The 11,754-nt window shown below is 37.8% G+C and overlaps 2 protein-coding genes across 2 annotated transcripts; both read right to left on the reverse strand.

Moving 5' to 3' along the window:
* On the reverse strand, nucleotides 1-6,413 carry LOC135612810 (uncharacterized). Its single transcript, XM_065109512.1, has 8 exons — nucleotides 6,158-6,413; nucleotides 4,966-5,411; nucleotides 4,806-4,878; nucleotides 4,579-4,659; nucleotides 4,410-4,473; nucleotides 1,861-1,948; nucleotides 1,684-1,768; nucleotides 1-316 (listed from the first exon to the last, which is right to left on the reverse strand). Exons 1-8 carry the CDS (start codon nucleotides 6,269-6,271, stop codon nucleotides 278-280), a joined length of 990 nt encoding a protein of 329 aa, XP_064965584.1. The 5' UTR covers nucleotides 6,272-6,413; the 3' UTR covers nucleotides 1-277.
* Nucleotides 6,414-7,709: 1,296 nt separating this feature from the next.
* Nucleotides 7,710-10,241, reverse strand: LOC103985671 (pentatricopeptide repeat-containing protein At3g24000, mitochondrial-like). Its single transcript, XM_009403449.3, has one exon. It carries the CDS (start codon nucleotides 10,115-10,117, stop codon nucleotides 8,438-8,440), a length of 1,680 nt encoding a protein of 559 aa, XP_009401724.1. The 5' UTR covers nucleotides 10,118-10,241; the 3' UTR covers nucleotides 7,710-8,437.
* Nucleotides 10,242-11,754: the final 1,513 nt, after the last annotated feature.

An 11,754-nucleotide genomic window follows, 5' to 3' on the forward strand; every position in this document is an offset into this window, starting at 1 on the left:
TTTAAAAAAGAGAAAATATCATACATTTCAGGGTTGGGTACTCGGTTCACATCTGCGTGATTCTCCGAATAATCATTGTACAAAGACACTCGATACATGTCATCTCAGATCCAACAAAATAATGGAGCAAAAAAGTACAAACTTCATGTCACAGGAAACAGTTTGGGAGACGCACACCATATCATGTAGAACAGAGGTATTAATTCAATAATGTATTTCTTCTCAATAGAAGAAATTAAATAAATAATTAACAGAAAATTAGCATCTTTGACGCCACTTAGGTGAGATATTGAGATGAATGAGCGAAACCCCACAACTGCATTATTGTAATGACAACAGGCTCAGATACAGAAAAACATATAACAATAGATAACCGAGAACGATTGAAGCTTCAAACAACTTTTAAGTAATGATTGAGTATTTGACATTAAAATTTCCATTAAAGAGTTGAATATAAAGGAAAACTTAAGACTACTGAAATGACAGGGTTGAGTCACATATTCCTACATGCATGTCAGGTCACCTCTCACCAAGTGTTTAGTGGTTTTTGGTTACTACAGCAGCCTGTTCATGTAGGAGGTTTCACACTAGACACTTTTTTCCAATCTTCTTGTAGACAATTCATATCCATTAAGATTCACCATCCATTAACTAAAAGGATCCAAGTTTTTTTCTCCCCTTGGGTGCAAAATCATCATTTTGTCTTCTTGTGATGCATGCCTAATCAGTCTAATAGTTTTCAAATTTTTTCATACTTCTGGTTATTAAAACAACATTAATACACAAGTCCAAGTATGAACAAATCATGGGGGCTAGTCACATGGATAGAAATGGGAGAATATTAATTCAAAGATATGGGGGCTGATTTTATCTTCATATCATTGTACACGATTTTTTATTGGTGATAAAAGAGAAGGATAATATTATAATTCAAACAATAAAAGAAGATCCAACAACCTCAATTGATTTTTGGGCAAAAAGCTAATGCTAGTAATTAAAACTTCAGTTAACCTGAAAGGGATTTCCATGGCAAACAAAAAAAATCGACAGCAAACCCAATAAATATGCAGAAATGAGAAAAGATTAATGTATTCAATTAGGAAAAAGTAATTTTAGGTGTAAGGGACCAATAAGATAGGTTTGAGCTCTAAATTCATGTGACAAGTTAAATTTTCTATCCACTAGTGAAATAAATCAATGTTAACTGGCAGCAATAAAAGATATTTTAATCAGCATAATGGCCATGTGCATTGACTGCTTGTTACGCCCTTGCCTACTATAACATCTCGCTCTCTCTCTCTCGGTTGTTGTCTATATCCCCAATCTTCCCCCTGCTATTGTTTTCACTTCTTCACTTCAGCTTCCTTGCACCAGGAATTTAATAATTCTTCTGTTATCCACAATTGGAGCATTGCACATTTACAAATGTAGAGCTGTTCTAGTGTCTAAACAATCATGTTCAACCAAACACTGCGTTCATCAAAAGCAGACAATTTCACTATTTTCATGCAAAGCCTTGAAGAAATAACATATTTAACTATGTCATCTTCCCAAAATGCCATAAATTTGAACTTTAGATACAATATACAATCAAAAACCAGAAACAACATACATGCATAGTAGGAACTTCTTTGGATGTTTGAAGGCATCAAAAGATATCATAGATAGGTTATTAAATATTACCTCAACATTCTTCAATTCGAATTCTGGACTATGAGCCAAGCATAAGTTTCCAAATGTTTCACATGGGCCACTAATTCCATGTAACCTTCTCAAACAAAAAGGAAAGCCAAAATTGACTCCAACAGTCTGCTCAATTTAAAATTTTTCATAAAGACAAGCTAAAAGCACATTACTTACAAATCTTCGTCAAGGGACAATGCAAAGCTTCCACCCCCACCAAATGCCAGTACATCATTCAAGCACAAGTAGTAGTATCTATTTGCACCTACAAGCAATGTCCCAATATTATTGTTGTATATAATTAACAATGCTTAATACATTTGCTTCATTTTATCTTCATCAAAATATGCATACTCCATTTCAATGTTATTACATTATACTATTACTAAAAGGATGGTTAATCTTACTCTTGCATGCAGATATGTGGGGTTTGTAACTCAAACACTAGCAATTAGGTTGTAAAGGAGCAACTTTATATTGGCATCCTCAACTATATTGATGTCAATTGTTTTTAGATAATTTAATTTCAAAAAGAAAAATAATCCTTATCTTTATAGTCATAGACCACAGAAATATTTAATATTTACTATATTAGAGAAAAGCAGATATTACAAATATGATAGAAACCTTTGAATCTAAATAATCTGGTACACAAGAAGCTAGTACATATACTAGTATGAGCAATGTCCGCAGCACCATTCGGTATGATTTGGTATGGACAATATTTACAGGTCTGATAGGTTACCTAGACATTACCAAGCAAACTGGGTGGTATGCTCCTACCAAAGATGTATCCCATAGGTCCGTATAGGTCGATACCACCTAAAATGACCCTGCACCAGATAGTTTCTTTTTTTTGTTTTTCAGTCTTTTTAAGTTTTTTTCAAAACTTGGTACATAAAAGTAGACCAATACGATAGTGGTCCATAACTCCATATGATACCAGTCCGAGTCTTGACATACCAATAGTGGAAATTGCAAACCTTGAGTAGTACTAGTAAGTACAAGAGAACACTTCATAAACTAGTAGATATACTAAATGTGATAAAGACCTTTAAATCTGTATGATCTGTGTATGAAAACTGTTGCCATCAAAACTTGGGCAATTGCTATGCACAATAAATTAAGGTATTGTTAAAAATAAATATATAACCCCAAATTAGACTACATAAAGGATCATGTTTGGTCTGCAGTGAATGGAAAGCACAAACACAAACTGAAATATATCATACCAAGAGATGAAAAAAATGAAAATAAAAATAAGAAACCACAGATGGTAGAAAGGAATATCGAGAATGAGAGCAATATGAAATTAAATAGAATTATAGATAGAATTCTATATTTTATATTTTTTTGACTCTCTTTCGAACTATGCATGGGACAAATTTCTTCTATCCTTCTTTCAGGATATACATTACAATGGTGAACCATGACCCAGATAACACACTGGATTAACTTCAGTATATGTGACTACTGAGTTAAAGGCAGGTCAAATTAAAGCACTTTAATGGGACAAAGATTCCAGATAGGCACAGAATTGTATAAGGTAGCAAAAAAAAGTATTCTTCATTGACGTGCTTCTGTGAGGAAGTAATAGTATTTCTTAACCCAGCAATGGATGTAATAATTCAAAAATTAAATAGGTCATTTTTTTAAGTAGCATAAAAAATGGTGAAAAAAGTCCTTTTGATTTAAAATACATCTTACACTATATATAAATTTCTTCATGATGACTTCTAAACCAGTTAAAGCCAATCTGTAATGCACTAATTTCTAAGCAAACACCAACATAACAAGAAGCCAAAAAGCACTAACGTTTAATGCATCCAAAAACTTGTACCCAAGATTCCCACGAAGCTACTGGGTAAACTATATCAAATATGCTGGTCGATGTTGAGTGAGCTTTATGAACTTCAAATGATAATTATGCTCATCGCTATCTGCTTGATCCAGTTTTTAAAACCTCAGAGGCTTAAATTGATTCTTACAAATTTTCCTAAGAAAACAGTGTCCTAAAACTTTCATACATGTTATTGGCCCCTATTGACTGTAAGACCATCCATGCTGAGACATTGACATCAATAAATTACAACTGGGGACCTCATAAATTGAACAATCTCAACTTTGTTAGCTTGACTACAAAGTGGACAAAAAGTTGCTGGCCCGCTGTCCAAACAAGAAAAATATAAACCACTAACTCACTGACACAATCTTGGTTGTGACAACCAAATTTCTTTTTAACAAAGAAACCATGATGATGGTCTAATTTGTCAGTGCTTAGATGGCATTACCATCTTTAACAAGTAGTAATGAAAAAATGTGTGTACATCCATTACCAGCTAACTATTTGATCCAAAAATATCACCAACTTTGACAATGGTAGAATCTAATTTTTGAGAGCATTTCAAGTGAATCAAACTGGAAAATGTCAGGCATTAGTCAACAGAAAAAACAACAGGATGGGAAGGTACAGAATTATTTTCTGTAATGTCAATAGTCAATATTGTCCTGGAAGTGGTTAAGCAAGACTAAACAGGATTATCAATGATCTATATACCATTCCAGACATAATATTGGTATTTTCAAAAGGATATCTCCTAGTTGCTAATAAATCAGAAAAACATCATCAATTATAACACCAAAAAGTTCCTTATGGTCCCAAAAAGAGCTTGGAAAATATAAATACTTGTGCATATTTAAAATATGTACATGAGTGAAACAATTACCAGTTGCTCTGAAAAGCCTTGGTTCCCCATAAATTGTAGTGAACACAAAGGTTTGAGTTGTGCCCTGCCCAAGTGTATGATGATAATCAAACTTGAGAAATTACAAAAGCAACATAAAAAGATTTTACAAGAAGATGTGTTTCATTGTGACAAGTTTGTGGAGCATTACTTGGTACTTCATTTTAGGTGCAGGCTTTAAAGGGCCATCAAAAAAGCCACCAAATACAGCACCTTGCATATCTCCAACAATCTAGCAAGTAAGAAAATCAATTTCACAAGAAACATTCCCCAGGGTGAAACAGATAAATGGTTGAAATACCTCATGAAGATGTTAGTAGTTTTCTCAGTCAAAGTGATTGGCAACCAGAAGAAACTAGCAGACAAATATAAACTTACCAAAAGACATGGACCTGGAAGGTTAATACTGTTACGAAGAAGCGTGTGAAGTGATATTCCATGTTTCCATGTGCTGCCCTTCATATGGAAAAAGCAAACATATATCAGAATCAATGAGAGTAACAGAGACTTGCAAACAATAGACTTTGCAACATCTTACCTATACAAAAGAATCCATTGGCACCCCTTCACAATATTAGGCAAACATGACCCAAAAAACTCAAAAAGGATGGCAGACATGAATACAGACTTGTCTGTGAGATAACAAAGATATTCAGCAGAGTCATGTGATGTAGAAGCTTTGTCAAGTATGTGAGAGCCATTGGGATTGTCAGAGAAATGGTCCATGTTTCTCTTTGAACCCTCAGATACTGCATCACTCTCACTTCGTGGTACACTTTCCTCAAGACAATTAGGTGATCTATCTTTCTGTGCAAAAAATTTTAATTTCCGTCTTCTCCGTGATGACGAACTGCCACCATATGAATTAGTAGGTGATTTTCGCTCACTTGCATCGATACCACAACTTGCTGGGTTCAGAAGAGATAAAACGCGTGAAAAGAAAGAAGATCTCTTTGGAGAAACAAATTCTTGTGAACCAATTTCCTGCAAGAAAAAAATATATAAGCTAAACATACCATGCATTTGGACAATACGATAAAGCAGCATGCAATTGCATCAAAATGGATATCCCATATTCAATAAATCATTATAAAATTATTGAAAAAATGCATCTTCTAAATTATTAGTTTTGTAATTACACAACTGATAAGGATACAAACGTACTCTGAACCCTGGAAAAAGGGCTAAAGTATTAGTGATTTCTTGCATGAGCCTAGATTTTTCATGTCTCAACCTAGCTGAGAGTCGTGATTCGAATAATTTGGGATCCACGTATTGCTAAGCCATTGGTGTGAAATATTTCTCATGTCAATTGTCTCCCATTACATTTCGAGATATGATATCCAGTGTCTCGGATTGCAATGTCATTGGTTATCTTGACGAACAATCACCTAGTAGTTTAAAAAAGGGCTCAGATCCACGTGAGTTCGGAAAACTGGGTAGGAAATCATCTCTCTTAAGGACGATCACCCTTCTCAGGCTTCCAAGATACAACATTCATCCCATCAAACAAGGAAAAACCGACCATTTAGCATAACATTAGGTTCACAGAACAGATAAAGTAAACGGTCTGGTAGGAAGACATACCAATTAGTAGATGTCCAAAATGATACAACGAAAACAATGCAATGTGCCATCAGAATCTTAAACAACACGAACCAAGAGCAGATCCAACCACTAACGTTAACGAGAAAGCAAGAATAAAGACAGGAGGGATCAAGCAGAATCACCTGCGGCTCCGGCGGAGCGACGGCGGAATCCACGGGCCGAGGGGAAGGGGCCGAGGGGGTTTCGGCGAGGAGCCGGGACAGCTTCCCCGCCACCTTGTCCTTCCACAACGGCATCGCCCCGGCAGCGTGGGCGAGGGATCCGGCGATCGAAGCCCCAACCCTGACCCTAAATCTCGGACCACTCGCTGATACGCGGTGGCGAGCGAGAAGATGGCTTCCGGCGACGCCTTCGACCGGTTTGTGGCATATATGGAAAGGAAAACATCAAAAAGGGGGGGAGAACCACAAAAACCGGACCGGGGAATGGCGACCAAAATAGTGAGGGGACCGAAGAAACAGCACGGCACTCGGTCGCCATGTCGTGTTTCCAATAATACCCCCGAAGCAACACGGAAATAGACCAAATTCTAAAAATGAAGAATCATCCACATATGGTATTTACAAATTCTGAAATCGGGTACCTGTCCTTATAAAATTTATAATAAATAATAGACCCCTCGAAGTAGTTAGGATCGATTTGAAGACAAATCAAACCGATTAAAAATTAAAACTAAACCTCTAGTCAATAGTTCCCGAATCGAACCTAAACCAGCTTCTAATTATTTGGTTCTATATATATATATATATATAACCCAAAGAATGCTCCATGGATTCTTTTCCCTCTTCTCATCTTTTGTTGCCTTTTAGGCTCTTCTAAGTCCTCACGTCTCTCTCTCGTGAGGACTGCCACTCTCTGCTTCCTCTTTCTCCTTGTCTAGATCATGCCGTTGCTCTACCTCGAGTGGCAGGCCATTGTTTTCCTTCCCTCCTCTCATCTTCCATTGCTTCTTCCAAATTCTCGCATCTCTTAGACATCATCACTTCTTACAAGTCCTAGCCATCAACCGCCACACTCCCCTTCCCCTTCTCCTCCCCACAAGCAGAAGGTAATCCCTTTCCTTCCCTCCTCTCATCTTCTCTTACCCCTTCCAAGCTATCACCTTTAATGATCATCATTGTCTCTCATGAGTCGCAACCACGAACCACTATCCTCCCCTTCTCCTTCAAATTCCTACTTGTCCAGATCATGCATGTCTTTCCTCCGCCTCGAGTGGGGGTTACCCTCAAGGAAGGGGTAAGAGAAGATGAGAGGCTGTTCTCATGTTGAATTATGCACGCATTATCACCATCTACCTATATATCTGGTTTGGAATCAAAATTATCAATTCCCAAACCGAAACCATGAATCAGAATCATTTGGTATAATTTCAATTTTAAATTTGACAGAATTGAAACAAACGATTCTAGTACCCCTTACGTGTATAACATCTATCCAAAAATGTTCTATAGGAATGCATATGCTAAATTTATATTTAAAAGGATAAATATAAAAATGGTTTGCTTGAATATTACATTTTTGAGATTTTGTTATCATTATTTACAACCCGAGATTACCAAATGAAAATTTTACTAATGTCCATAATTTTTGATGTATTTATTATTTTTTGTTTTTTCATAAAAATTAACAAAATTACCTTTTATCTTTCATTTTGAGTATAAAAAATAGATTGAGTGAACGAAAAGAAACAGCGATCGATAAGTTAAATAAAATAAAAGCAATATTCTGAAGTACAGCATCTCATTCCAAATAATTCCTTTTTCTTTTCCGAGAAAAATTCTAAAAGCATCTACACATAAGGCAAAACGAGAAGGACCCTCAAGATTCCCTTGGCTATCATCATACCAGGCAGGTACATTAAGGTCCTTCCTTGACAGCCTCAACTTCGGCATGAAGAATTATATGCTGGAGATGCCTGCACTTAGAACACCCAAATAAGAATGCAAAGGTCTCGAGGAATTGATGCTGTCAACCAGTTGAAAACAGTCTGGCTCCTGAGTGAGTCTCGGAATTGCGTTTGTAGCAAGTTTGGTGGATGCTCTCATAGTCACTGTCTCAGAGTCTTAGCATATATTTTGAGGCTATTACGCTACCTTCCGTCTCTAAAAACTATCCCCATTCCAGTGTCTCAGAGAATTATCATTAGAGTCATCTTGTCCAAGGCATTCAAAATCACGTACAGAAATATCAATGGAGCTTATTTTGAGCGACAGACTCTTCTATGGAGTCAACAAATAACTAGTAGTATGATGAATATGTATGATTCCTTTGCTTGTTCCACTGTGTTCCTAAAGAACTTCCACCTCAACAACAGAGAGCACTAAGCTTATAGTGGTGGTGATGCTGTGGTGTTAATCACCACCATCATCTACACTCTTTTAGTGAGGCCACCAAGTTCAAACTCACCAATAGTCCTTGCACGTGCAACATCCTTCCTGAAACATATGGTATCTGTTGACATCTCTCACCACAATCTCCCTACCAATCACCCTACTCACATACTTGAAAAATTCATGGCAGTCACCACATATCCTCAAATTCTTTACCACTCTCAGTGACTTTCCCTTTGGCACTGATCCACTCACTACTCCAAATGCCACTGCTAGTCTCTCACTGTGGTACCAAAGGTCCTCATCCGTCTCTTTGTAACCCAGTTTGCCGACTTCCTCCATCAATTCCATCAGCTTGGCATGTATCTCTGCCATCCTTTCATGCTTCCTATCCCCTGCGATGAACACATGCACCTCACCCCTCACTTCAATCCAACTCCTGCCACCTTCCTTCTTTACTCCATGATCCCTCATCTCTGTCCAAACTTTGGCTGTCTCATCCTTTTTCCCTGTTGACGAATATATATTAGCCAGCATGACATAGGCTGAGTCATCCCTGTGGTCAAGTTCTAAGAGCCGCCGGCCAGCAACCGTGGCCATATCCACTGCATGATGGACTACAGAACCAGAAAGCAGCGTCCGCCAGACTGCTGCATCAGGCTCACACGGCATTGTCAAGGCAAGGCGCTCTGCATCCGCCAGACGCCCCACACGAGCCATCACACCAACCAAGCATGTGTAATGTTCAAGTCCTGGCACAACCCCATATCGAGAGGTCATCAATTCGATCCATCTCTCGGACTCATCAGCCAACCCAGCATTGCTACACGCAGTGAGCAGTGCAAGGAAGGTGTATTCATCAGGCCGGAAGTCTTGTCTCAGCATCTCATTGAACAACTGGGTTGCCCTTTCGGAGTCGCCCTGTTGTGCATATGCCCCTAGCATTGCATTCCACATGACTAGATTAGCATCAGTTACCATTCCCTCGAACACCTTCCTAGCATCAGAGGCGATACCCGATTTCCCATAAGCATCAACCAGGGTGGTACTAACTACCAGATTGGTCTCCAGTCCAGCAACAACAGCATGAGCATGTATGATCCTTGACTGCTCTAGCGCAGCCAAGTGAGCCGCAGCACGTAAGGCGCCGGATACACTATACATGGTCGACGAAACAGCAGAGTCTGACCTCATTGTGGCAAAGACACTTAAGGCATCGGCCGCACAATGGTTCTGCGCCAGACCAACGACCAACGCACCGTAACAAACCTCATCTTGATCAGGAATTTCTTCGAACGCATTGAGGGCATCCCGCGGACGGCGGGCTTTGCAGTAGAAGTGGACGAGTGCAGAGCCAGCGAAGGGGAGGCGAGGGAGGGCGATCTTGTGGGCGAGGGCGTGGATCTGCAGGCCGGAGAAGAGAAATGATGGGAGGGAGGAGGAGAGGGTCTTGAGGAGGGCGGAAAGGGTGGCCTGGGAGGGGATCTTGGGGCGGCGGAGCATGGAGACGAGGAGGCGTAGGGCAGCGGCGGGGTCGTTGGAATGGGCGGAGATGATGGCGGTCCATGAGGCGGCGGTGGGGGTGAAGGGGAGGCAGCGGAAGAGGCGGAGGGCCGAGGGAAGGGTGGAAGGTGAGAGGGAGTAGAGGGTGATGAGGTTGTTGTGAAGGGCGCGGTCGGTGGAGGAGACCTTGATGAGTCGTGCATGGAGGCGGGCTGGGTCCATTGCCGGCGGGAAGGAGGCCGCCGGCATTACTGGGAAACGAAGAAGGCGAACCGATCCCCCGGAGATATTCGTTTCCCTCGTCCAATAAAGGATTCTTGAGACGACGATGGGTCGGAGCTTGAGTATGACTTCAGTCGTAGCTTAAAATTAGGATTTCTGTTCGCTGGAAAAGAGTGCGTGTGTGTGTGTGTGTTTTTTTTTTTAACGGTGCCTCTGTTTTAAATAATATCAGAAATATTCTGGTAATATTAAATTTAGGATCATATTTCCTTTTAGGAGGGAAGAATATAGTCTCTAAAAATTTAAATATAAAAATAATTATGAATTACGAAATATTCCATCATAAGTAAATATTTAATTTTTATGATTAAATTTGGTGAAGGATGATCCAAAAAAGAGTTTTAAGCCTAAATCAACTCTTTTAAATTAATAAATAGATAATATTTGATTGATTAAAAATTATTTTTGAAATTATATTACCAGAATCCTAAACTTGTTGAGCTGACAAAATCTTCACTATTTATCATAATGGAAAAAGGCTATTGTTTAAGTGAAGAGGTGCAAAAGAATCGTCAAAATGACAGGTTCTCTTCTTAATATTTTATTATATATAAATTCATATTTTTACATTTAAAAGTTTGCATAATCTGATTTATAATTTTTAGAAATTATTCTATAAATTTGAAATTATTTATTGTGATATTTAGATTGAATACATACAATTTAAATTAATTATTATTATAAATTTAATTTTAATGATTATTTAATTATATTTTGATCTCTCTATATTCTAACTATTTCAAATATTTTTATCTGAAATTTTTTATGTATTACAGGACTTTTATCTGAATTTGATATAGAAATAGTTTTTAAATACTGTTTGATTATATTTTTATTTTAAATAAAGAGTTCAGCATAATTAGAATGGCAACTCTGTGATTTTCGTATATTTGCAATTATTATGTGAATTTTTATATGTAATTATTGATATTATATCAATTTTAATTCATAAAGATAAATTTTGAATCCTTCTTGATTATGTTTCTATTTGAATAAACTATTCTGCATGTCCAAAATTTTATTGACTTATTCCGAAATTTTTGAGTAATTATATTTATTAATTTAAAATTATTGACTTGAATAATACTTTTAATCACGAAAATATATTTTAAATATTTTTAATTATGAAGCTTGACATGTGGTTGAGCGCCATGTCACCGGTACCCTACACCACATCATCATATTAAATATTTGGTTTACCATACCTTCCATTACTTAGATGGTTATAATTAATATATTATTAAAAGGTTCCCAAATGCGCATATAGTTGTCATTTGATTTTTTTTATTTTATCTCGATGTACTTAATCTCGGTCATATGCCATCTTAGGAATTTAAAACCGTCAATGTTCCAACATGCTATTCCGTCACCCAGAAGCAACGTCGAGATGGGCACCTTGTCCTGTGGAGTAATCTCAGCCGTCGGATTAGAGGGAGTTCGTCCCGCCATGAGGTGTTTATTATTATTATTTTTTTAACAATTTAAATTTGAGCAATATTTCTTCCCACTTGCCTGTTGATACCGCGACGCGATGGCCTCGAGTGGGTCCCGCTGAGGTTTCCTGCCAATAAGCGAGCAGGTAGGCTTCATGGTAATTCTTTGAT

Source organism: Musa acuminata, chromosome BXJ2-5 (genome assembly GCF_036884655.1).
Source record: "Musa acuminata AAA Group cultivar baxijiao chromosome BXJ2-5, Cavendish_Baxijiao_AAA, whole genome shotgun sequence".
In the NCBI taxonomy this organism is placed as follows: domain Eukaryota; kingdom Viridiplantae; phylum Streptophyta; class Magnoliopsida; order Zingiberales; family Musaceae; genus Musa; species Musa acuminata.